The sequence below is a fragment of the Castanea sativa genome, chromosome 10 (genome assembly GCF_040712315.1).
Source record: "Castanea sativa cultivar Marrone di Chiusa Pesio chromosome 10, ASM4071231v1".
Taxonomy (NCBI): Eukaryota; Viridiplantae; Streptophyta; class Magnoliopsida; order Fagales; family Fagaceae; genus Castanea; species Castanea sativa.
In genome coordinates, this window is record NC_134022.1 from 1856770 (window position 1) to 1882397 (window position 25628).

At 33.9% G+C, this 25628-nt stretch overlaps 1 protein-coding gene across 1 annotated transcript; it reads left to right on the forward strand.

The window, feature by feature from the left end:
• Positions 1-4756: 4756 nt before the first annotated feature.
• On the forward strand, positions 4757-16462 carry LOC142614273 (uncharacterized). The gene is made up of 5 exons (XM_075786857.1): positions 4757-5551; positions 6535-6571; positions 9387-9623; positions 9826-9873; positions 15740-16462. Exons 1-5 carry the CDS (start codon positions 5226-5228, stop codon positions 16277-16279), a joined length of 1188 nt encoding a protein of 395 aa, XP_075642972.1. The 5' UTR covers positions 4757-5225; the 3' UTR covers positions 16280-16462.
• The last annotated feature ends 9166 nt before the right edge of the window (positions 16463-25628 follow it).

The following is a 25628-nucleotide window of genomic DNA, read 5'->3' on the forward strand; positions in this document are numbered from 1 at the left end:
CGATTAATTGGGGAAGTATCCTCACAATGATTATATCACATGCATTTGGGTTGAATTAACTCATATAAGGATCTTTGTAACTTGATAGAATATATGCTTCAGGATGTAGGATTATACGTTTCAAGTATTTTATATCCTTTAGGGATTTTCATGTAGATATCATCATCTAATGATCCATACATATATGTTATAACCATATCCATTAGCCGCATATCTAAATTTTTTTTGGCTACCAAGCTAATAAAAAATTTGAATGTAATTGCATCAATTAGAGGAGCATATGTTTCTTCATAATCAATACCAAGTCTCCGTGAAAAACCTTGTAGGGGTGCAATAGGTACATATATAGCATAACCAAATGTGCACAAGTGAGAAATATTTGGTTGTCGGCTAAGTACAAGTTGTTGGTGAGAATTTATAATAAGCTGCTGGCCTAATGTGAACTAATGATGCAACATGTAATGTCATGTCCCCAAAGTAGAAACAGGTAATTTTGATTTGATGAGCAAAGGTTAAGCAATAATTTGAAGCCTTTTGATTAGTAATTTGGCTAAACCATTTTAAGTATGTGTATAGGCAACAAGATGTTCAACATCAATTCCAATTATCATACAATAGTCATCAAAAGCTTGAGATGTAAATTCATAAGCATTATCTAAACAAATTTTTCTAATTTGATAATCATGAAATTGTGTTCGCAACCTAATTATTTGACCAAGAAGTCTAGAAAATGCAACATTCTTAGTATAATGTAGACACATCTGACAATCTGGTTGATGCATCTATTAAAACTATAAAATATTTGAATGGACGATAGTGTAGGTGTATAGGTTTGATAGATATCACCTTGAATTCTTTCCAACGACTCCTCATTTAGGCTAATTGGAGATCATTTGATTAAAATTCAATCAAATTGGATTAAAATCAAGCTTATGGACAGTTATAAAAAATTGGTTAGGTGTTTTTCACATTTACATTGTTTTTGCGATAGCTTACTCGTTTTAATCAATTTGAGCCCGTGAGTAGTCATTTTAAAGGGAAATCAAATAACTATGATATGAGCACCATTTTATCCCAATCAAGTAGTTGGATTTTAGTCATATCTAGATCAAGCTTGGGTTGGCTGCGGTTAAACTTTATCTAACTTGTGAAATGGTTTGGAAATATTAATTTTGATATGAAAATGAAGTAATTTGGGTAATTCAAAAATTGACTTTGTTTTACTATCAGTCATCTCGGCCAACAAAAGGCATTTTGGTTATTTTTACAAACTTGTTTAATCTGTCACCCAACTGGAACAAATTAAATTATTTTAAACCAATTCCATTATTTTAATGTTAAAAAAAATGATATTTTTGGTATTTTTAATTAAAAATTGGATTTTTTGTAAGTAAAGCAAAGGCAAACAAAAAATGGTATCGATGATTATTTTATTCTAAACCCAATTATTTTGATCTAAAAAAAAAGAATAGAATATGAGATATTAGGGTGTCTTGTTAAAGTGATAATGTAAAATAGACTTCAAAAATAATAATATTTCAATAGAGTGATAAGAGCACTCACATCAGTGTGTGTTAAATGGCATAAGAAGTGGATTTCGCACATTTAAGCCCAAAAATCACTCACATTAGTCAATTTAAATGTGTGTAAGTTTACATTGTTTCTATAGTAATCGTATAAATATACACGACTATTGTACCTTTGTATTTTATTATTTTAATCTTTTTTTTTCACTTCTCTCTCGTCAGATTCTCTCTTTCTCTTCCCTTGACCATTGTCTTTCGCTATCTCCTCTTGTCCCAGGAACATGCTTTGTAAATCCATACAAATCATCAAATTTGTCAAACCCATCCTAAATCTAGATCTCAAACTCATCAAACCCATATAAATCATCAAAAAAGAAGAAGCACCAATAGCAAATAAATCGACCTAAAATCAATGTCCACCCACCACCACCACAGCCCATTGCAACACTTGATAATCGAAACAAAAAATCAACCCAAAATTAACGGAAAATCAAACCAAAATCAACCCAAACTCATCAGCAGAAAACCCAAAATCAAACCCAAACCTTGTACAAACTCATTGGAGGCACAATCGTTGCCAACAAATATAACAACACCTTCATGTGCGAGTGTATGTGGGTTTGGGATGAGAGAGAGCTAAGAGGGAGCTAAAAGGAGAGAGTGCTAAGAGCAAAGAGAGAGACGTGTCTAAGTGAGAGTATAAATGTAATAGATAATCTTATGTGAGTGGTTAAAAAGTGATTGAATAAAATAAAAAAATAAATTTTTATACTAAAATAAACAAATTTTTTTACAGGAGTTGGTATGAATGCCGAATGGTCTAAGAAAATGGAATATGAGATGTAATATAATGTATATTTATTTATTTATACATTTTCGGATGTAAATGCTGCCACTTGGTGTACTCATAGATAATACATGTAGATGATTTCCCCATCCAACTACTCTTGCGAAGTCAAGTACCATGACATAATGCGTTGATGGCAAATCTACATGGTAGTTGGCGGTAAGACCGTACTTAGTTACTTAAAATGGAAGAATGTATTTACTCAAAAAAATAAAAAATAAAAAATAAAATGGAAGAATGTAATAAAAATTAGGGTAAAATGTAAAACTGACCCTCTAAGTTTTTTCAGATTTCATTTCAGTCATTTAATTTTGCTTTTGTTTATTTTAGTTTTCTAACTTTCAAATTTATTCAATTAAGGTTTTTCCATCAACTTTTGTTATATGTTATGGTTAATTTTTTAATTTTATAAAATTTTCTTCAAATTTTTTAAATTAAAAAAATACAATTAATGATTGAAAAATAATTTTCAGATTTTTTTTTCAAAAATTTTTAACAAAAGTTAACGGAAATGTCTTAATTGAATAAATTTAAAACTTAGAGGACTGAAATGAATGAAAGAAAAGTTAGAGGACTGAAATGAAATCTGAAAAAAGTTAGAGGGTCAATTTTGCATTTAACCTAAAAACTATGTGCATAATTTGCTCACGTATTAAAAAAAGAAAATAATAAAGAGTCCAAAAATCTGATTAATCACTAACTTACTGTAGAAGCCCATAGTGGCCGGTTTAAATTCAATTATCTACCTTTCTCTCTTTATTAATTTTGTTATTTGCATCACTTTCTCTTTTTTACCTCTTTTTAATCAAGAATAGTAAATAGCATGATTATGTCTAACCGACATGCTAATCAATCAAGCATGAAATTGATGACTTCTTAGAAACCAAGGCAGAAATCAATGAAATTTAACAAAAACTATAGGGAGTGGGCTACCTTTTTATCCACAATTTTCTTTTGTTTTGGTCCTTTTACATGCCTATCAAAATACATCCCCCTCACATTTAAAAGATTTCTTTATTTGGTTGTGTTAACGGCACAGTAAAGTGCTCACTAACACACTACTTTATGGCCGAATTTGTGTCATTCACCTAATTTTATGTCAATTTTATAGGTTTTAAGGTCAAATTTATATATATTTTTAATTTTTAAATTTATTTATTAAATTAGATTTATATTATTTTAACTTTAATAAGGACTGTACAATGCTTGTTTGTTTTATTTTATTTGATGGATCTAATTAATGTGTGCCTTGCACATAATAGCTATTTATTTTGAAATTTTTTTATAAAAAATTGAAAAAATTATCAAAATAATTAATTATTTTTTCTTTTTTCTATAAATTTTTTTTAAGAATAGTTTACTAAGGTTGCGTTTGTTTCAACGGTAAATTAGTTTCATAAATTATTTTCGCATTTGTGTGTGTTTGGTAGCAACTGAAAATTTGGTCAACTGGAAAATCACTTACTTTTGACCGTAAAAAAGCCCTTCCCACCCATAAAATAACTTCCGTTTCTATTTTACCTTCAAATAGAAAATTTCCAGAAAACAGAGAGACAGAGCACGAAGAGAGAGAGAGGGAGAGAGAGAGAGAGAGCACAAAGAGAGAGTAGAGAGAGTGAGATCGCGCCCCAACCCGCGCCGGCGAGATCGCGCCTTTGCCATCGCCATCGCCGATCTAATTTGCGCCGCTCAACGCTCAAATCCATCTCTGATGAACCCGGTCTGATCGTGCTCGCCTTCGCCTCTACCGCGCGATCTCGCCTCAACGTCGAACCCAGTCGCCTCTCTCTCTCTCTCTGTCTTCGCTCTTCTCTGACCGGATTTGATGAATTTTTTTTTTTGGGTTTTGTTGTTTTGTATTGAAAAATCTCTCTTCGTTCTTCTCTGACCGAATTTGGGTTTTGTTGTTTTGTATTGAGAAAATTTGATGAGTTTTTTTTTTTGAGTTTTGTTGTTCTGTATTGAGAAATGACATTTGTTTAGAAGCTGAGAAAATATGAGCAACAAGTAGAAAATATATTTTCTATAATATTTTGAAGATCACAACCAAACACCTGAAAATTTTTTCTAAAGTATTTTTTAAAATACTACCAAACACTTGAAAATATTTTATTTTTTCAAAAATATTTTTAGCTAAAATTATTTACACCTGAAAAATATTTTACACCTAACCAAATGCAGCTTAATATGCATTCAGATATACAGATAAAACGTTTCAACGGGAAAAACTCTCAAAATAAAAGAAAAAAGATACAGGTGTCAGCCAGTAATGGAGAGTTTGTAATTATTATACACAAAAGAGAACATGCAAAATACTCAAAAACAGTCCAAAAAAATAATATATAAAAATGATGTAGCAGAAGCTCTCCTATACAATATTGACCTGCTTGCCTGTGCAACTGACAAACAATGAAGTCATGCACATAAATTAAACTCAAAAATTTTGAAGTGAGTTTAAAGACTCTGTATGTAGTCTTTACCGTCACACTCTCTCTCTCTCTCTATTCTCTAATAATAAAAGAAAACTTTTTTTTTTCTAGGCTCACACTGTACTAAACCAGTAAGGAAGTAACACCAGCTTCACAATCTCTCTCCCTCTTGGCTCTGCAAGAAAATTACACATACAAAAGACTATCCAGAAAACTTTTGACTTATTATCCTCCCCACCGTGTCCATCAAATCACATCAGAAACTCACATAAGCCAAAGTTAACTAAAAATAAGCTATACTCTCACTTCCACTCCCACAAACCGACAAAACCCAACTCTCTATCTCTCTTTCTACACATGCATTCAAGACTGCAGGTCCTCCTTCAATGAGTTTGGGTTGTCCTTCAACTTCTTGGGGGGTGAATGGGTTGCATGGTGTCTCAGCTGGCTGCCAAGTTTGCCTTCTTTCCACCATCGCCGCCAACTTACCAGATCAAGAAGAGAGACGATGGCAAGCTCACTGTGGTGTCTTCTTCCACTCCTTCCATGCCTATTCCAAACGCTGATGACACTTCCTTAGACGTTTTGCTTATTGACACCAAGCGTGGCAACAAGATTGTTGCTTTTTATCTCAGGAACCCATATGCTCGCCTCACTTTGCTTTACTCTCATGGCAATGCTGCTGACCTTGGCCAGCTCTATGACCTCTTTGTGCAGCTCAAGCTCAATCTCAGAGTTAATCTCATGGGGTCAGTCAGTCAGTCACTCTCTCTTCCTCTTTTCATTTTTGCTTTTTAAAATTTTTTTTATTTTGAAAAAAAAGTATATTCTCATTTATTATATGGTAGGTTGGTGTAGCTGTGTATGCAAATCTTACATGTATATTTTTTTGGTGTGAGTTATTTAACCCTTGTTCTGAAAAGGGTAAATCTTTTTGTGTCATGGCTTTGAAGCTTTTCTACCCTTTTGTGTTTTCAATCACTGTCTTTTCAAAGGATGCAGTATTTTTTTGGAACTGGTTTTGTTGGGTTTATTAGATCTGTTTATTAGTAAAGATAACAGCTTTATTCAATGTTCTGACTAGTGACTTCTCTTCTTAAGGTGTTAATGGGTAATGGTTTTTTTTTTCTTCCCTTTTTTACAATGAAATAAAGGTGAAAGTAAACAAGGTTGATTTAATAGTGTTTCCTTGTAGTTAGAGTTCTCTCATCAGTCTTTTTCCACCTTTTCTATTTGGCCCTCGTTTTTTACTTTCCCCTCCTCTAAGAAGTAAATTTTAATTTCTATTTTCTACTTTGATGGGGACATGGCTTAGTATTTAACTATTCATCTTCTTTTTCTCTTTATTTTTGGGGGGATATTCTGTGCTTTTGGGGCTTTGTGAGATTTTATGGCGTGAAATGGCCAACTCGTAACCTATCGAACTTTCCAAGATCTTAGTTTACTTTACTGTGACATTTTATGCACGATTTTTCAGTAATTTAGAGTCATCTAATCTTTCTACTTAAGAGAAAATTTTGAAAGGTAAAAAATATTCCCTTCATTTTTTATGGACGAATTCATACTTTTGATTAATGTTTTAAAGGGGTTTCTTAAAAAAAAAAAAAAAAAAATTTCCTCAATCGAATTTGTGATCTTGTTTTCTATGTACAATGTGATATTTTTGAAGCATTAGATTCCATTTTTGGGTTTATGTTAATACCATGCCTTCCTTCTGAATTTTATGATGCAGATATGACTACTCAGGCTACGGAGCCTCTACTGGTAAGGTAGGCTATGACAGTCTGAGTTGTACCATGCTTTGCAGTGTTATTATTGTGCTGCTCCGTGACTTTCTTACTTTTTAGCTGTTGCTTAAATTGGTAATGATTTGCTGCCTACAATTGGTATTTACCATTGGAATAACTCTTTAGATTGATAACTTTTTTTAGCTGACTAATGAGAACTTTTTTTTTTTGAGAAGATATATAATGAAAACCTGATTCATACTGTAGCTGCAATTTTGGATTTGGGAATAATTAGGAGAGTAACAAAGGAAAATGTGAGACCTCAGTTGGAGGAATGGACAATAGATGGGAGTGTTGACATTTATCATGTATTAATGCAAAAGAAACGCATAAGCAGAAGGAGGTGTACATTCTAAATCAAGATATATGAAGCGAGTTTAGTAAAAGTTGGGGATTTAGATTGCATGAAGTTTAATTAACAGTTTATAAACCAAGTGAAAATTGTGATGAAAGTTGGTTCTGATGAATCTGGAATTGTGTTCTGTGTATGACGTAGAGCAAAACCAAAATTACTTTAGAATTTATATTTTCAGATTTTTGTATTTATCTTAACATGAAATTGGATAATTGTAGACTTTTATTTGGATAGGGATTAGATTTGAGATTAGATAGGGATTTGTATTTGAGTTCCATTAGGATTAGTTTTAGTATTTTAATTTTCAATAGTTGTAAATTAGAACGGGCGTTTGATTGATTGATGATATTCAGATCGGAGATTTTCCAATAGTTGGGTTCTGATTCCTAACAACTTAGCTGCAAATGCCTAAGTTTTGCTTGGTACTGATTCCAAGCAACCAATAAGTGCTGATTCCTAGGGTTTATCTTTACTTTTCCAACCACCATATGGAAAACCCAGCTTTAAAAAAAAAAAAAAAAAATCCAGAAAACCTGCGACCCACAACGCCAGTTTAGACCCACTTGAAGTTAGTGTCGCGGTCTAATTAGTTGTATCCAGTACCTGAAATTTTGGTCTGATCTCACTGGTCTTTCAAAGTTTTACATAAAACGAGACTCAATCAGTTCTAATACAAGATCCTACCTGTCATATTGAAAGCCCAAACCCAACCAGTGACTTCCCTTTAATTTTCTGCAATGCTCAGGTACAACTCAAGTGTGCAAGCTCAGGTTCTTATCACTATTTTTTTGTTGGAAATTGATTATTTTAGTGCACAATGGTAGAAGTTCAACCACCTATATTTTATGGTTATCAAGATGACAACCCCTGGATTTTCAAAAATTGGATATTTGTGATGGATCAATTCTTTGCACTAGTGCATTTATCAAATGACAAATAAAAAATGCGGTCTGCCAAAACAAGAGTTGCTGGTAGAGCATTGGAGTTTTGGAATCATTATGAGAACCTACAATTTTGAAGACACTTGTCTCTAATTACTTGGGAAAGAATGAAAGAATACCTTTGCATTGTATATTTCCCACAGTATTATCACAAGATTAAAGAGTCAGTTGCACAATTTTGATCATTATGTTAATTTTCAAGATCAAAGGACAAGTATGAGGCAGTGCAACAATGCTGCACTTGCTCATGAAGCATCTGCCATACACCAAAATCTAATGAAAACTGTTGAAGACTTGGCTACTTAAATGAATGTTGTTGAAGACTTGGCCACTCAAATGAGGTAAATCAAATGCCATCAGACCTTGATATTGACCAAGAAGTGCAAGTGTCAACCAAAGTTTCAATGTTCATGCAACTAAAGGAGTCAACTCTAGAGCCTAAACAACAAGAAGCCTCTATACTTGAAGAATCATCCACGGTGCATGCAGATCTACAGTTTGATGAAGTCAAAAAGGTTGATACTCCAGTTCCACACATTGAGTTTGTGAATCAAAAAGAGTTTCATGGGGTGGAATACAAGGTTTATCTATTTTTAATGCTCCCAAAGAGGATTCCTTAACTACAGCGAATGTTATGTGCTAGATTTTTCATCCTTCAATGATTTAAAACTTGAACCTTGAGGTTGAGTTTCTCCAACCAAGGGAGTATGATGCAGGAGCAAAACCAAAGTTATTTTAGAATTTATATTTTCTGATTTTTGTATTTATCTTATAGGAAATTGGATAATTGATAATTGTAGGCTTTTATTTGGATAGGGATTAGATTTGAGATTAGTATTTGAGTTCAGTTAGGATTAATTTTCATCAGTTGTTATCTTTTATCTCTTTATTTCCTGGATCTAGTTCTGTATAAGCTTTTAGTTTATTTGTATTTTAGAACAGAAGATTGACTGATAAGCTTTTAGTTTATTTGTATTTTAGAACAGTAGATTGATTGATTAATGATATTCAGATTGGAGATTTTCCAATAGTTGGTGTTGATTCTTGACACCTTAGATGCTGATGCCTAAGTTTTGCTTGGTGCTAATTCCAAGCAACCCCTAAGTGCTGATTCTTAGGGTTTATCTTTACTCTTGTTTCTTTTATTTTGTCCTGTATCAGTGTGTATTTCATCTCAGAGCATTAAAACAAAAATGTGGATAAATCTAGCATATCTTCTGTTTGGATTGGTCAGTTAATGGTCATATTATCTAGACGAAAAATGTGTGTATATTGATAGCGACAATGTTTAATCATGGTGTTGTGGTTCATATTAAGTTTTAGTTGGTTACTAACTTACTATGGACATGGTCGATCTTCTCTTTTATCTCATCACTCTAAACATGCTTACTAGTTGGTGTAAATTTATTGGATTTGCTTCAGATTTTATGGTTGGGAAATCTCAAAGCCTTGTGGACTGAACGGTTGAAGTACTTTCTTGTGTTGTCTTTATGAAATGCAGCCTAGTGAATCCAATACATATTCTGATATAGAAGCAGTATATCAGTGCCTTGAGACTGAGTATGGAGTTAGCCAGGAAGACTTAATCTTGTATGGGCAGTCAGTTGGTAGTGGACCAACACTGCACTTGGCATCTAAATTGCCGAGGCTCAGAGGTGTAGTTCTGCATAGTGCAATCCTTTCTGGTCTTCGCGTGCTCTGCCATGTCAAGTTCACATTTTGTTTTGATATTTATAAGGTGAGGATTCTGTCTTGTTTGTTGTAAGTTAGCCTGATCATAAGAACAGGCCACCCAATGAAATGTCACTATTCCAGTGTACTTCCAATCAATTCCATTGGTAGACTTGGTAGAAGGATAATTATGCTATAATTGAGTATTTTTATTGGTTTATGCTATCTCTGCTGCAATTTCAAGGTAGTAATTATACCATGTTATGCAGAACATCAACAAAATTAAGAAGGTGAAGTGTCCTGTGCTGGTTATACACGTAAGTGTTTCTTCCCAAGAGCTCTCTTTTCCTAGTAGGTTCTTCTGCCTTCTCATGCTTGTTTGTAACGAGTGACTCAAGAAGACAACCATGTGAATGCCATTATTTATTGGAAAGATTGTTTTTGGATGATTCTTGGACTGAAAATACGTTTCAATCTCCTGCTTCTTGAATTGGTTGATCTGATTGTCTTTGATTTAGCTTAGTAAGTGCATGAATTCTCTGGCACATGAGACCTTTCTTTTCCACAGATGGGATAATCTTAACTGTCTGATCAATATTTTTTTTTGGCATTACTGCAATATTAGGCTCCAAGCCAGAAGAACTTTTTAACATATCTGATCAAGTTTTCTACAGATATGGTTTTCTGTGCTTATGTTCAGGTGATAATCATGAAGTCTGATGTGCATGATTATCATGAATGTGCACCATCATAGTCTATCCCAGATGTCATAAATTTATATGCAATATAATAGAAAATTAGACTGAATAATGACAACATTTAAAAGGTGCAATTTCAAGATTGCTTTGGATGCAGAAACACTGAAATACAAAAGAATACAGGAATTTTCATGGCATGTGGGTTGTAATCTACCAAGCGAAAAGGTTGCTAGTCTTAGTCTTTCTAGTGTATGATGGCTTACAAAAACATTCTAGTGCATGATGCTCTCCTTAAGAGAGTAGGCAGTTAGAATCATATGTATATAAGTACATTGAGTTAGAATGTAAGTTGTGTTTAAGTTAGAGAAACTCATAGTCATGAGATCGATTGGAGTTGGGCAGTAGCATGAAGGGAATCTTGTGGAGAGAGTTGGGAGAGGTAGAAAGGTTTATCTGTACCAAAAGATACTCCAGTGTTCTAGTAAAGTAACAACACCACCCAAATTCATCTCTTTCTGCATCTTTGGTCCAAGTATTTTCTCAAAATATAGAAGGGACTGAAACCAGTATTGGAGGTAGTATTACTGCAAGTCTGAACTGTATAAGTATGTTTCGGGGGGAGACCTTCACTTGGGAAGAAGAAAAAGAAAAAAAGGGGGGGGGGGGAGTAAACAACCTAGGACTCCTGAGCAATGAATAAAGTCGCTCAACAATTACTACTATTGTAGTCCTCCACAGTTTTCATTGCTTGTTTTTAACAGTTGTAAGTGTGTGTGTGTGTGGGGTCAATGAATAGCATAAGAGAGCATAACTTTCAAACGTAGTAGGAAGACACAATAGCTATGAACACTAAGCAAACAAAAAGGACTTCCTGTTCCTACACTAGATGCCTGTCATGAATGCAATTATTAAACATCATTAGCCCTCTTCATAGCAACTCCTACATAAATATCTTTATTAAAAGCGCTTAACTCTATGCCACAGTTTTCCCAATGTTCACCTTGGCTTTCTCTTCGTCCATCCTTAGGGTCTGTTTGGGATCCGCTTATTTTGCTGAAACTTAAAACTTTTTGCTGAAAGTATTATAAATAAAGGTAAAAGTTAGCTAAAATAGTACAATGAGACTTATGAATAGTACCAAAAAGTGCAGTGGGGCCCAGCTAAGGGTCCGTTTGGATACAGCTGAAAACTGAAAAGTGAAAACTGAAAACACTGTAGCAAAATAATTTTTAAATGTATGAATAGTACAGTGGGTCCCATTTTAAATATAAAAAAAACTGAAAAGTGCTGGTACTGTTCATGAACAGTGCATGAACAGTACAGAACAGTGAGGAATAGTGCTCTTGTCGGCTGGTTGAAACCTGTGCAAGAAAGAAAAAAAAAGAAAAAAAAAGAAAAGAAGGGAAACGCTGAACCCTGGACGCGTTCAGCGTTTCCCAAACGGACGCTGAATAGTAAAAAAAGCTGGCTTTTTAATTTGGAGCCAAACACACACTTAGTTGATGATCAATTTCTTTTTTTGATAAGTAACGAAAATTTTATTAATAAAAACAAAGCTAGGTATGCAGTGCAGCACCAATCCAATACAATAATACCCCTCTTTCAAAGATTGTCAGTGGATAAAATCTTCCCAGAAGTTGCCCAAGAAAAGGAGCCCACCCTAGGCAGGACCTTTGAATGCACACCAATTTCCATTGGAAAGATGTGCTATTAGAATCGGATAAGGAGTGATAGTAATTGTGAACCTCAAAACCCCTGCTCTTGTCAGGTCTCCAACAGGATCTATCCATACCCTCCCTCCGACAGGCTTGGAATATATGAGATCCAAAAAAGAAACTAGAGGCTCCAACTCCCAATTTTGGACCGGTCTAGAAAAATGAACATCCCAATGAGACAACCCATTGGAAAGCCTTAGAACATCATATATAGAGGATTCTTTATGGCGATTGATACTAAATAACTCTGGGAAAGCCACCTTAAGTGGGCAATCACTACACCACACATCATGCTAGAACTTCACTCTAGAACCATCCCCCACATCAAATTGAAGAAATCGGGAAAACGTCAACAATCCCCTTCTGATAAATTTCTAATGGCTCACGCCATAGGGACCCTCACAGAATGAGAACACCAACCTCTCCATTTATTCCCATACTTGGCCTTAACAACCCTCCTCCAAAGATGTTCCCTCCTGGTCCCATATCTCCACAGCCATTTCCCTAATAAAGTTTGATTGAATCTTCTCAAGTTTCTTATACCCAATCCCCCATGTTGAACTGGTTTACAAATCTGATTCCAATTAACCAGATGGAATTTATGCTCCTTGCCAATCCCACTCCATAAAAAATATTTCTGAAGCTTTCCAATACGTTTGGCCACCTTCACCAGAATAGGGAAGAGAGAAAGAAAGCAGGTAGGTAGACTGGAGAGCGTGCTTTTAATCACAGTGACCCTACCCTCTTGGATAACTAAAGTCGCTTCCACCCCGCTAACCTTCGTTCCATCTTCTCATGAACTGGATTCCAAATTGTCCTCTCCTTAAATTTAGCACCTAAGGGAAGACCCAAATATTTCATTGGAAGAGAGGGCTGTTTACATCCTAACAAAACCACCATATCTCCCATTTGCTCACTTCCCCTAACAGGACCAACTCTGATTTCCCCAAGTTAATCTTCAGACCTGATACTGCTTCAAACAACAAGAGAATGTCCAAAAGTTTAGCTATTTGACTCAAATCAGCATCGCAAAAGATCAAGGTGTCATCTGCGAAAAGTAGATGAGACATCATCAACTTTTAAATGCTTCCGCCCCCTTGATTTTTACTGATGTAAAGAAAAAAGTTTGTCAGAAGTTAGAATTCTTTTGAGTATTACAGACATTGACTCTGAGAATATTGTATTAAAAATAACTGAGAGTTTAAGTTTATAATATCTAGAATTAAGAAATAAACTAATGTACATACCAACGTGCCTTCTACACTGAAATATATTACGCATCCCATGGGTTCCTTAAACAAGTTAGTAGATGTATAAAATGGGAGAATTTATAAATGAGGGAATGTATTTTCAATCTTGGAAATCAATTTACTGCAGATGATGATGAACATTGTTATGGGAAAGAGGGGAAATAGAAGGAAATTAATATCAAGGAGAAAAAGGGAAACAAGAAGAGCTTTATTAGGGATTGATTTACCTCATGGAGTTTTTCAAGTGAGACTTTGATGCACATCTGTGGACGCCATCTTTAACCCAAAAGCGTAAGCCAAAGGGTATGGTTTGAATAATGTTGCGTCACTCACTCTTGTTGCTACCACTCGTTGTGTGATTCCATTCTCACATAAAACTTGACAAGCTGGATGAGGAGAACATGAAAGGGCTTAAAAAAAAAAAAAATCATGAAAGACTTAAAACAATCAAGTAAACACTGCAGATGGAGAGATTTGAAATTCTGCATGAATATTGTATGCAACTTATATTGTTCTGATTTGTATTTAATACTTAGTAATGAAGGTGGTCTAACTAAAACTTTTCTTGCAAGTTGACTTTGTATATAACTTAAACAAGTTAATTAGCTTAATTGATGTCTTCCTATTAGAGAATATGTAGTATCCTAAGTAGAGCTCTTTTGGGGTGAATAGCTCATCCATCTGACACAGACAATGAAATGTTGAACAGTAATACACAACCATAGGTTATAAGAACGAAAAGAATGCCCATGTCAACATATGAAATGCCTCATGACTATCATGCATGTATGATGCAATTTCATGATTGATTAGGTGTATTAAGTCAGCGTGGTTCGTTTATTTCTTGGGTGATTGCTTGTGTATTAATTGATACTCCCTCCATCCCACAGTAGATGAAAGTTTGCAAAGTAGTATGCATTTAATGAAACAAAATAAACATAATGATCTTCCAAAAAATTTCTGGAGTGGGTCACGTGTGTTTGGAATTGTCCGCACTTGCATTTGTCACTTAATCTTGGGCATTTGATAAAGATTTATATGTTTATTTTTCTTTATTAAATTGCATCTTATTTACAAACTCATGTCTATTGTAGGGAGTATTACTTTCATCTAGAGCTCATAATCGAACTTGCCAGTTGCCAGCAATTTATAGCAACTGTTAGTGCTAGCGTAATTGTGAGCTCTATATACAGTGTTGGCTCACTTCTTTATGGCATATGCTTTTAGGACTGAAGATTTGTAATTGTGTCAATATTCCAAATTCCCATAGTGTATATAAATATTAGCTTGAAGTGATATAAAAAAAAATGAGGAAAAGTTTCCAACTTCTTCAAATGCTAGCCTTCGGTTCAAACAACACAAGTCCTTATGAAAATGGTTATATTCAATCCCTTAGTCAAGCTCCTTTGATTGGATACACCTTCAAAAAGAAAAAGTGAAAACAAAATTCCATAGAATATAGTAGTTCTGTGTATACAACTTTTTAGAGTTAGCCATCTGCATTACAGGAGTTCTCTTTTGCTATTTGGTGGCCATTTATCAATGAAATAACTATAAAAAAAAAATTCTATAAAAAAATTTATAACTAAGGTTTTTAGCCACTTTGTGAGTACTTTCTACCTTAAATAATCCCGATTTATGTGGAAAAGGAGTAGATCTTAATACTTTCTTCCTTATTGCTAGGCCATAATCTAGTTATTTGTGAATCAAGAACATCTAATTAAAGATTCAAGCAAATTCTTAATAATTCAACCAAGATTTTCAAGCCAAGAAATGCAATCCAATCACACAAGTTAAAGGGGCAGACAAGCACCAAGAATTGCATGCAAAATGCCCAATGCAAAAGGAAAAACTATGGGACAAGACAAAACAATCCATTATAATAAAATAGGGTTTAATGTCTCCTCAAATTTATGCAAAATACGCAACAATTGGTGACGATACTGGGAAACATTACTCTTGGTATTATAATGCAGTAACTGGCCAAAATTACCATTTCTACTAAGATTTTATGCCTTTAAAGATATTTGATACTACAGTGGAAATCAAGAAACCAAGCGCCACAAGTTCTCTGTGAGTTGCTCACTCAAATCATATCTAAAGGAAACACCTCAAACTTTCTGTCCTCCTCTCCTTCCTATGTCATTAAAATAAATAAATAAATCTTTTTTCCTTCTTGGCTTCACCATCACTGCAAGCAAAACCCTTCAAATTTCCCTTTTTCTTTGGCCTGTCTACGGACAGGAAATGAATTTAGTTTCCTTCATTGGTCAGCCAAACATGGGTGGGCAGTATTAGACATCCAACACTTATATGCACCAAATGAATTGTTGGTTTAAATCTCTTATCACCAAGCATTGAAGAGGAGCATTCAGAGATTGCTTTGAAGAGACTGCCTACTATATGATTTTGTCTTGTGAATTGAGCTAAGATTAACTAAAAAAAGTGCTCTATATAATTTATCTTGTCCATATTTCCTGTTGACTATAATTGTTGAAATGGAGTTGCCTAAATTTACAGGGAACGGAAGATGATGTTGTCAATTGGTTACATGGCAATGGGCTGTGGAAAATGGCAAGGGAACCATATGAACCTTTGTGGATTAAAGGAGGTGGGCACTGCAACTTGGAGCTATACCCTGATTACATCCGCCATCTTTGCAGATTTGTCCAAGAAATGGAGAAGTTAACCACAGAAACCCGTCTTAAAAAGATTCGGCAGAGCCTGCGACTACATACGAGGCACACATTTTCTGCTAACAGGTGCTGTAAAGTTAAATGCTGGCGACCAAAGTGCTTATGTCCTGATTGTTCTTGCTGGCCCAGCTGCACAAAATGTTCTTGCCAACCCAGCTGCACAAAATGTTCTTGCCAGCCCAAGTGCCTAAAATGTTGTTGGAGACCTAGCTGTCCAGAATGTTGGAGACCCAGCTGCAAAAAATGTTGCTGGCGACCGAAATGCCTAAAATGTTCGAAATCAACCTGCTGTATTAAATGTTTTTGCTGGCTATGTTGTGTGGGAACGCATAGTGGTGGGTTAGATAGAAAGGTGGATGGCTAGTGGTGATTTTGTGCATGTATAGATTGGTGAACTTGCTAACACCCCTCTAATCTTGTGCAGTATTGTATGACGAGGAAATTGTCATCGATAATCAAAGAAATTGATATAATTGAATGTTTCTCTTGATACTGGTGAACTCTTGGAACTTTGATTTTATATGAGCTCTTTTAAATATTTTCTATTGATAATTCATTTTGAAATTTCTAGGCAGGTCTTGACTGTTTAAGTTATCAGATATCAACACTTGCCTGATAGAATCCTACGTTATATGTACAATCCCTATGATATTTGAAGCTGTTTGATAAATATGTAGCTCTTGCATGAAGGGCAGAGGGCAAGGAGAGATTGTTCTGATCTATGAAGAGTTGTGTGCATAACAGGTAGAGCTCTGAACCAAGTGGAGATTATAGAGACCAGGATAGCATTTTCTGGACTCAAAGTGGCTCGTCTGTAAAGCTCAAGCTTGCTAATATTATAAAGACGGTGACTGAGTTTTAATCTACAATCTGCCCTAATAGGGAGTCTTATAATAGAATATTGGTTAAGTGATTAAATTTTATTCTCTTATAATTACACCACACCAGAGTGGGGTTTGAATTCTTTTCTCTTTTCTATTAGCTTGAGTCTTTCTCTTTCCTATTGGTTTGAACTTTTGGATCAAGTGATAATTTTATTAGTCCAAAGGTAGCCTTTGCAAAGGCTCAGTGTTCAAGGCAATTAACAACCTCCTTTGTGGACTATAAAGTACAATGAGTGCCCTGCTGGATACTATGAAGTTTGCAGACTTTCAACCAAAGATTGAAGTTTGAATGGCTTTTACTACACTTCTGATGCCCTAAAATACATACTTTCAACTAAAAATCGAAGTTTGAATGGCTTTCCCGTCACATCAACCATACAGTGGGAGAAGTCACTTATGTTACAAATTTAATTTCTTGAAAGAGAATTGGGGCTCAAGTGTTGTGGATTATATTTGGTTATAGATCCATACTATCCCTTGTAGTTGTATAGAAGCTATATTTTCTTCAAGCAATATGCTGATTTTATAGCATGAAGTTCTAAATAGGCTTAATCTGTGTCAATAGAGAATCCCTGAGAAGCCATTTTGTTGTGATCATAGTACATTTTGTTCGGTTCATTGCTTTTTTTTTTTTTTTGGGTCTTCATACTTTCTTTAGGTAATGAAATTATCATTCACATTCATGTAAAAAAATAATTTTTTTTTAAAGTAGTAATATTCATTCATCAAAAACAAAGAAAGCTCATGCAAAATATGTAATTCTATGCAAGTAATGCTTTAACTTTTTTAAATATGGTATCAGAGTAATAACTCTGAACTTTTAATAGGAACAACTGTGAACTGGGCTTTGAGTTTGACTAACAGCCTTGTGGGGGTAATCGATTGACTTTAAAAGGAAGCCTTGGGTAATCTATGCAATACCCTGATCGAAAGCATCTTGGAAATATAGGAGTTATATAATGATGGTGAAGCCAATTCTCTCTTTTCCATGAGTAAACCTTGGGGTACTCGTTATATATCTTCCACTTACAATGTTTGTTTTTGGCGCACTCATAACTTTGTTGGTATGCCACAATACTGCCCCCATTAATTCTGCACGTGAAACTTGTTTTTGGAGATAGAGTGTAGCAAAATTCAAAGCTAGTTTTTCCACCAGGTTCCACCCAGTCACTGCCAAGGTCACGGTTAGGATCTTCACCATAGCATTTGATGGCAATTGCACGTGACATTTCATTGATTATGGTGATTTTTTTCATTGCAGGAGATGGAGGTTTGAAGCGTATTAGGTGCCATGGTATCCTAAGAAAGGCCTCAGACAAAGGGGTTACAAAAAGTAGCAGTGAAATGAGCAGAAGAATAAGATTACTAGAATTCATGTTCATGATGTGTCAACACTTTTTGCAATATTGCACATACAATACAACCTCTCCATTATTCGTCTTATAAATAGACAAAAGCAGGGCAAATGAGACAAAGATAAAGGTAGAAGGAACCGTTTTCCATTTGTTATCAACTCTTCATTAAGCGTTAAAGTTAAAAAACTCTTTTTTTGTTGAGTTTTAAATTGGGATAACGGCTATACAGGAATTAGCGTTTAAGGTGTTGTACTTGTGGTTAGGGGTGGTAATTGGGCAGGTTGGGTCATAAATGAGTCTGATTTTATAATTACACATTTAACAATTTATTATCCATTAAAAAAAATTGAAATAACCATTATCCACCGAACCCATTTAATTTGCAATCCACCTATTTAACCAATTATAAATTTATATGCAGCAAATCAACAAAAAATTGTTGAATATGAATAGGTTGTGTTATATCGGTGTCATACCGGCTGTTTTATATTATAACTTTTTTAAAATTACTCATGTCATTGTGTCGTACCTATACTCATACGGTCATATCCATGTTTTTGTCCTGCTTTCTAGCTTTATTGCCTTTTGTATTAAAAGTTTGGATGAAATCCCCAAACTTGAACTTGCAAGTCTCATATTTCCTATCATTTCTCTTGAACCTTCAAATTTTTCTTTACTATTACTGCATGAATTTTCAAAAATTGAATTAAAATTAGTAATATCAAGATGAAATCATATCATATACTATATAATAAAAGTTGTGCTTAAACACCATAGTTGTGCCAAGTGGCATCACTAAATTGCAGCAATTTTTTTCTAAGTTGTGGTTGTGCTAAGTGGCTTCAACAAATTATAGCAATATTTTGAATAAAAATAATTTTTTAGATAGAAACAACTTATTTGTTCTTATCAATTTTTTTAGATGAAATAACAATTAGTGTTTAAATAAAACATGTAACATGCATCTAAGTTTCAGTCGATATAAACAATAACTTATTTGTTTTTATTAATTTCTTTTAGATAAAGTAACAATAAGTATTTTAACAAAACATGCAACATGCATTTAAGTTTCACTTGATAGAGACAATAACTTATTTGTTCTTATCAATTTCTTTAAATAAAGTAATAATAAGTATTTCAACAAAACATGCAACATGCATTTTAGATAAAATAACTATAAGTGTTTTAATAAAACATGTAACATGTATCTAAGTTTCAGTTGATAGAGACAACAACTTGTTTGTTCTTATCAATTTCTTTAGATAAACTAACAATAAATATTTTAACAAAACATGCAGGAAGAACTTGTGCATTGAAATATAATAGGGTGAGTTGCAAAACCTAGTAAGGTTTTAAGCTCCATGAGCATTTAATAATAATGCATGTAAATCAAATATTTTATGGTTACATGCTTTGATAAACAATCTTCATACTATTCTTAAAATATCTTTTGAACTTAACATTGTCTTTAAATAGACTATAAAATACTTTATCATAAACTTTCCATTAAACTTATAACACATTCAACATACTTTTCTTATAATTTCCAAGTAGCCTAATAACTAATTTATGATGCATATTAGCTAGTTTAATTGAAAGTCTGTCACAACTTTGGGAGGCTTCCGGCACATAGTGCTAGGCATCCAACATTCTCCACAATGCTAGAAAATCTAGGAATCATATCAAAAAGCATCATCCCTTTCGGTGTGATCATATCATTAACCATGGGGGTCGGTTGACATCCTCCATAAGTTGGCCATTCCCAATAAAGGCAGGTACAGCAGAGTCCTCACCACTTATAATGGTCAATCAAAATCTCCATGGAAATACCAGTACTATAACCCCTACTGGCTAAGTTCAGATCATAACAATAGAATAACCGAAAATTATATTTTTCTGATAACTATGCTTTTACACAAATATTTCATAACAGTAGCATATCCACTTCATTCTTAAATATTATGTTCGTGATATAAGTAATAGTATCAATATACTAAAATTATCATATATATATAAGATTGAACAACTCACGAACATATATCTTTACTTAAATCATGCTTATATGTAATAGGTCTAATTAAAAGGTTTTGATGCATAATAATTTTCTAAATAGTCTTTATACTTATCAAACGCACATATCACACATCTCTTACTTGAAAACAGAAAACGCGAGAGATTTGTATAAGAGGAGCTCAAGTGTCCACGTTCTTATTCTTGTTCTCGTCACCTAAATGAAAGACCAAAACTTATTACTAACAACTCTTCCTAAATATATAAACTTATATATCAATCACAACTTAACTCTCAAACTCAAGAAAATCTTAATTCCCATCACACAAAGGTTCTCCAAATACAAGATACATTCATCAAGCACATTATTTACCAAACCATAGAGAAATCAAGGCATACAAAATTTATTTATGATCTAGACATACCAAAAGATGAGTATATTAATTTATAACTCAAAACGTTCACCCTAACTTTAGAATTAAATCCTCCAAGTTAGGTGTATCGTTTACTGTTTACTGCTCATTTCAGCAGAAGATGCCTCATTTGTAAAATACAATTGGGCTATCTAAACACATCCAATCTTCATGCAATTTTACAGAGCCACTCCTCTGGATGTCTAGTAGATACCATATGAATTTCAAAGTCAAAGCATAAAATCATGATTTATTAAAAATCATACAATACAACATGTTCAAATCTATCCTGGCAGAATTTCATTCAACTTAGAAATTAAACTATTATTTTCTAGATAGACCCAAATAATAAAATAACTTTGCATATAAACCTTTACCTTTATAAACTTCTTTCCATAACGTTAAAAGAGCAAATATGTTTTATAACATCAAAATATTAAAGCCTTATGCACTTAAATTAATTAAGATAATACTAAGTATATAAACCCATAAAATTAGTAATGCAATTGGGCTGGAATGTTACATAGACACAATAACTAATTTGTTCTTATCAGTTTCTTTAAATTAAAGTAATAATAAATATTTTAACAAAACATGCAACATACATTTTAGATAAAATAACTATAAGTGTTTTAATAAAACATGCAACATGCATATTTTATAATTCAACCAAGAATTTCAAAACATGCAGCTTGTTTTGCAAGGCCATAATCTACTCGTCTAATTATGGATTCAAGCAAATTCTTAATAATTCAACCAAGAATTTCAAACCAAGAAATGCAATCCAATCATACAAGTTAAAGGGGCAGACAAGCACCAAGAGTTGCATGCAAAATCCCCAATACAAAGGGAAAAACTATGAGACAAGACAAAATAATCCATTATAATAAAATAGGGTTTAATGTCTCCTCAAATTTATGCAAAATACGCAACAATTGGTGACGATACTGGGAAACATTACTCTTGGTATTATAATGCAGTAACTGGCCAAAATTACTATTTCTACTAAGATTTTATGCCTTAAAAGATATTTGATACTACAGTGGAAATCAAGAAACCAAGTGCCACAAGTTCTCTGAGTTGTTCACTCAAATCATATCTAAAGGAAACACCTCAAACTTTCTGTCCTCCTCTCCTTCCTATGTCATTAAAATAAATAAATAAATAAATCTTTTTTCCTTCTTGGTTTCACCATCACTGCAAGCAAAACCCTTTAAATTTCCCTTTTCTTTGACCTGTCCATAGACAGGAAATGAATTTAGTTTCCTTCATTGGTCAGCCAAACATGGGTGGACAGCATTAGACACCCGACACTTATATGCACCAAATGAATTGTTGGTTTAAATCTCTTATCACCAAGCATTGAAGAGGAGCATTTAGAGATTGCTTTGAAGGGACTGCCTACTATATGATTTTTTCTTGTGAATTGAGCTAAGATTAACTAAAAAATGTGCTCTATATATATCTTGTCCAAATTTCCTGTTGACTACAATTGTTGAAATGAGGTCGGCCAAATTTACAGGGAACGGAAGATGATGTTGTCAATTGGTTACACGGCAATGGGCTGTGGAAAATGGCAAGGGAACCATATGAACCTTTGTGGATTAAAGGAGGTGGGCACTGCAACTTGGAGCTATTCCCTGATTACATCCGCCATCTTTGCAGATTTGTCCAAGATATGGAGAAGTAAATCACAGAAACCCGCCTTAAAAAGATTCGGCAGAGCCTGTGACTACATACAAGGCACACAGTTTCTGCTAACAGGTGCTGTAAAGTTAAATGCTGGCGACCTAAGTGCTTATGTCCTGATTGTTCTTGCCGACCCAACTGCACAAAATGTTTTTGCCAGCCCCAATGCCTAGAATGTTGTTGGAGACCTAGCTGTCCAGAATGTTAGAGACCCAGCTGCAAAAAATGTTGCTGGCGACCGAAATGCCTAAAATGTTCGAAACCAACCTGCTGTATTAAATGTTTTTGATGGCAATGTTGTGTGGGAACGCATAGTGGTGGGTTAGATAGAAAGGAGGATGGCTAATGGTGATTATGTGCAAGTATAGATTGGTGAACTTGCTAACACCCTTCTAATCTTGTGCAGTACTGTACGACGACGAAATTGTCATTTATAATCAAAGAAATTGATATGATTGTATGTTTCTCTTGATAATGGTGAATTCTTGGAACTTTGATTTTATATGAGCTCTTTGACAAAATATATTATGTTTTCTATTGATAATTCATTTTGAAATTTCTAGGCAGGTCGTGCTTAGGTTTCTTGACTGTTTTAAGTTATCAAATATCAACACTTGCCTGATAGAATCATAAGTTAAATGTACAAGACGAAGAGAGGGCAAGACGAAGCTGTTTGATAAATGTGTAGCTCTTGCATGAAGGTCAGAGGGCAAGACGAAGAGATTGTTCTGATCTATGAAGAGCTGTATGCATAACAGGTAGAGCTCTGAACCAAGTGGAGATTATAGAGACCAGGATAGCATTTCCTGGACTCAAGTGGCTCGTCTGTAAAAGCTCAAGCTTGCTAATATTATAAAGACGGTGACTGAGTTTTAATCTACAATCTACACTAATGGGGAGTCTTATCATAGAATATTGGTTAAGTGATTAAATTTTATTCTCTTATTATTACACCACACCAGAGTGGGGTTTGAATTCTTGTCTCTTTTCTATTAGCCTGAGTTTGAACTTTCTCTATCGTATTGGTTTTAACTTTTGGATCAAGTGATAATCGTATTAGTCCAAAGGTAACCTTTGCAAAGGCTCAGTGTTCAAGGTAATTAACAACCTCCTTTGTAGACTATAAAGTACAATCAGTGTCCTCCTTGAAACTATTAAAGTTTGCAGACTTTCAACTAAGGATTAAAGTTTGAATGGCTTTTCCTACACTTCTGATACCCTGAAATGCATACTTTTTAAAATCAAAGTTTAAATGGCTTTCCCGACACATCAACCATAGAGTGGGAGAAGTCACTTATGTTACAAATTTAATTTCTTGAAAGAGAATAGAGGCTCATGTGTTGTGGATTATATTTGGTTAGAGATCCATACTATTCCTTGTAGTTGTATAGAAGATATATTTTCTTCAAGCAATATGCTGATGTTATAAGTTATAACATGTAGTTCTAAATAGGCTTAATCTGTGTCAATAGATAATCCCTGAGAAGACATTTTGTTGTGATCATAGTACATTTTGTTCGGTTCATTTCTTTAGGTATTGAAATAATCATTCACATTCATGTTAAAAATAAAAATTCTAAAGAAGAAGTAATATTTATTCATCCAAAACAAAGAAAACTCAATACAAAATATGGTATTAGAGTAATATAACTTTTGATAGGAACAACTGTGAACTGGCCTTCGAGTTTGACTAACAGCCTTGTGGGGGTAATCGATTGACTTTAAAAGGAAGCCTTGGGTAATCTATGCAAAACCCCGTTGGAAAGCATCTTGACTTCCATATAGGAGTTTCATAATGATGGTGAAGCCAATTCTCTCTTTTCCATGAGTAAACCTTGGTGAAGTCATCATATATCTTCCACTTACAATGTTTGTTGTTGGCGCACTCATAACTTTCTTGATATGCCACAATTCTGCCCCCATTAATTGTGCACTTGAATTTTGTTTTTGCAGATAGAGGGTAACAAAATTCAAAGCTAGTTTTTGCACCAGGTTCCACCCAGTCACTGCCAAGGTCATGGATAGGATCACCACCATAGCATTTGATGGCAATTGCATGTGACATTTTATTGATTATGGTGATTTTTTTGATTGCAGGAGATGGAGGTTTGAAGCGTATTAGGTCTACTGGCCATCGTATCCTAAGAAAGGCCTCAGACAAAGGGGTTACAAAAAGTAGCAGTGAAATGAGCAGAAGAATAAGATTACTAGAATTCATGTTCATGATGTGTCAACACTTTTTGCAATATTGCACATACAATACAACCTCTCCATTATTCGTCTTATAAATAGATAAAAGTGGGGAAAATGAGACGAAGTTAAAGGTAGAAGGAACCGTTTTCCATTTGTTATCCACTCTTCATTAAGTGTTAAAGTTAAAAAAACTCTTTTTTTTGTTGAGTTTTAAATTAGGATAACGGCTAAACAGAAACTCTAATTACTGGACGGGAATTAAAAATTTATAAAAAGCCTCCAAACGGAAGTACTTTATTGCTAGGAAGCATAGACACTTGATTTAGGGTGTTGTACATATGTTTAGGGGTGGCAATTGAACGGGATGAGTCATAAATGAGTTGGGTTTATAATTACCCTTTTAACAATTTATTATCCATTTAAAAAAAATTTAAATACCCGTTACCCATCTAACCCATTTAATTTGTAATCCACCCATTTAATCAATTATAAATTCATATTCAGCAGATCAATGAAAAATTGCTGAATATGAATGGGTTGTGTCATATCGGCCGTTTTATGTTATAATTTTTTAGAAATTGCTTATATCATTGTGTCATATCTGTACCCATACCATGTCTGTGTCCTTGCTTCCTAGCTCTATTGCCTTTTGTATTAAAAGTTTGGATGAAATCCCCAAACTTGAACCTGCAAGTCTCAAGTTTCCTATCATTTCTCTTGAACCTTCAAATTTTTCTTTACTATTACTACATGAATTTTCAAAAATTTAATTAAAATAAGTAATATCTAGATGAAATCATATACTATATAATAAAAGTTGGGTTTAGAAGTCATGGTTGCACCAAGTAGTTTCACTAAATTGCAGCAATTTTTTTCTAAGTTGTGGTTGTGTCAAGTGGTTTCACTAAATTACAACAATATTTTTAATAAAAAAAAAAATTTTTAGATAGAGACAACAAATTATTTGTTCTTATCAATTTCTTTAGATGAAATAACAATAAGTGTTTAAATAAAACATGCAACATACATCTAAGTTTCGGACTTTCAGTCGATATAGACAACAACTTTTTTAAATTTGTTCTTATTAATTTTTTTTAAATAAAGTAATTGTAAGGACACAATTTGAGCCCAAACTCACAGTCAGAAGAGAATGGGCCTGAAAGACCTTT

Excerpts from the sequence above, each read along its gene's own strand:
- LOC142614273 (XM_075786857.1), top strand. The coding sequence starts at position 5,226 with ATGGGTTGCATGGTGTCTCAGCTGGCTGCCAAGTTTGCCTTCTTTCCA. Across the intron at positions 6,572-9,386 it reads ACGGAGCCTCTACTGGTAAG|CCTAGTGAATCCAATACATA; the intron begins GTAGGCTATGAC and ends TATGAAATGCAG. Across the intron at positions 9,624-9,825 it reads TTTGTTTTGATATTTATAAG|AACATCAACAAAATTAAGAA; the intron begins GTGAGGATTCTG and ends CATGTTATGCAG.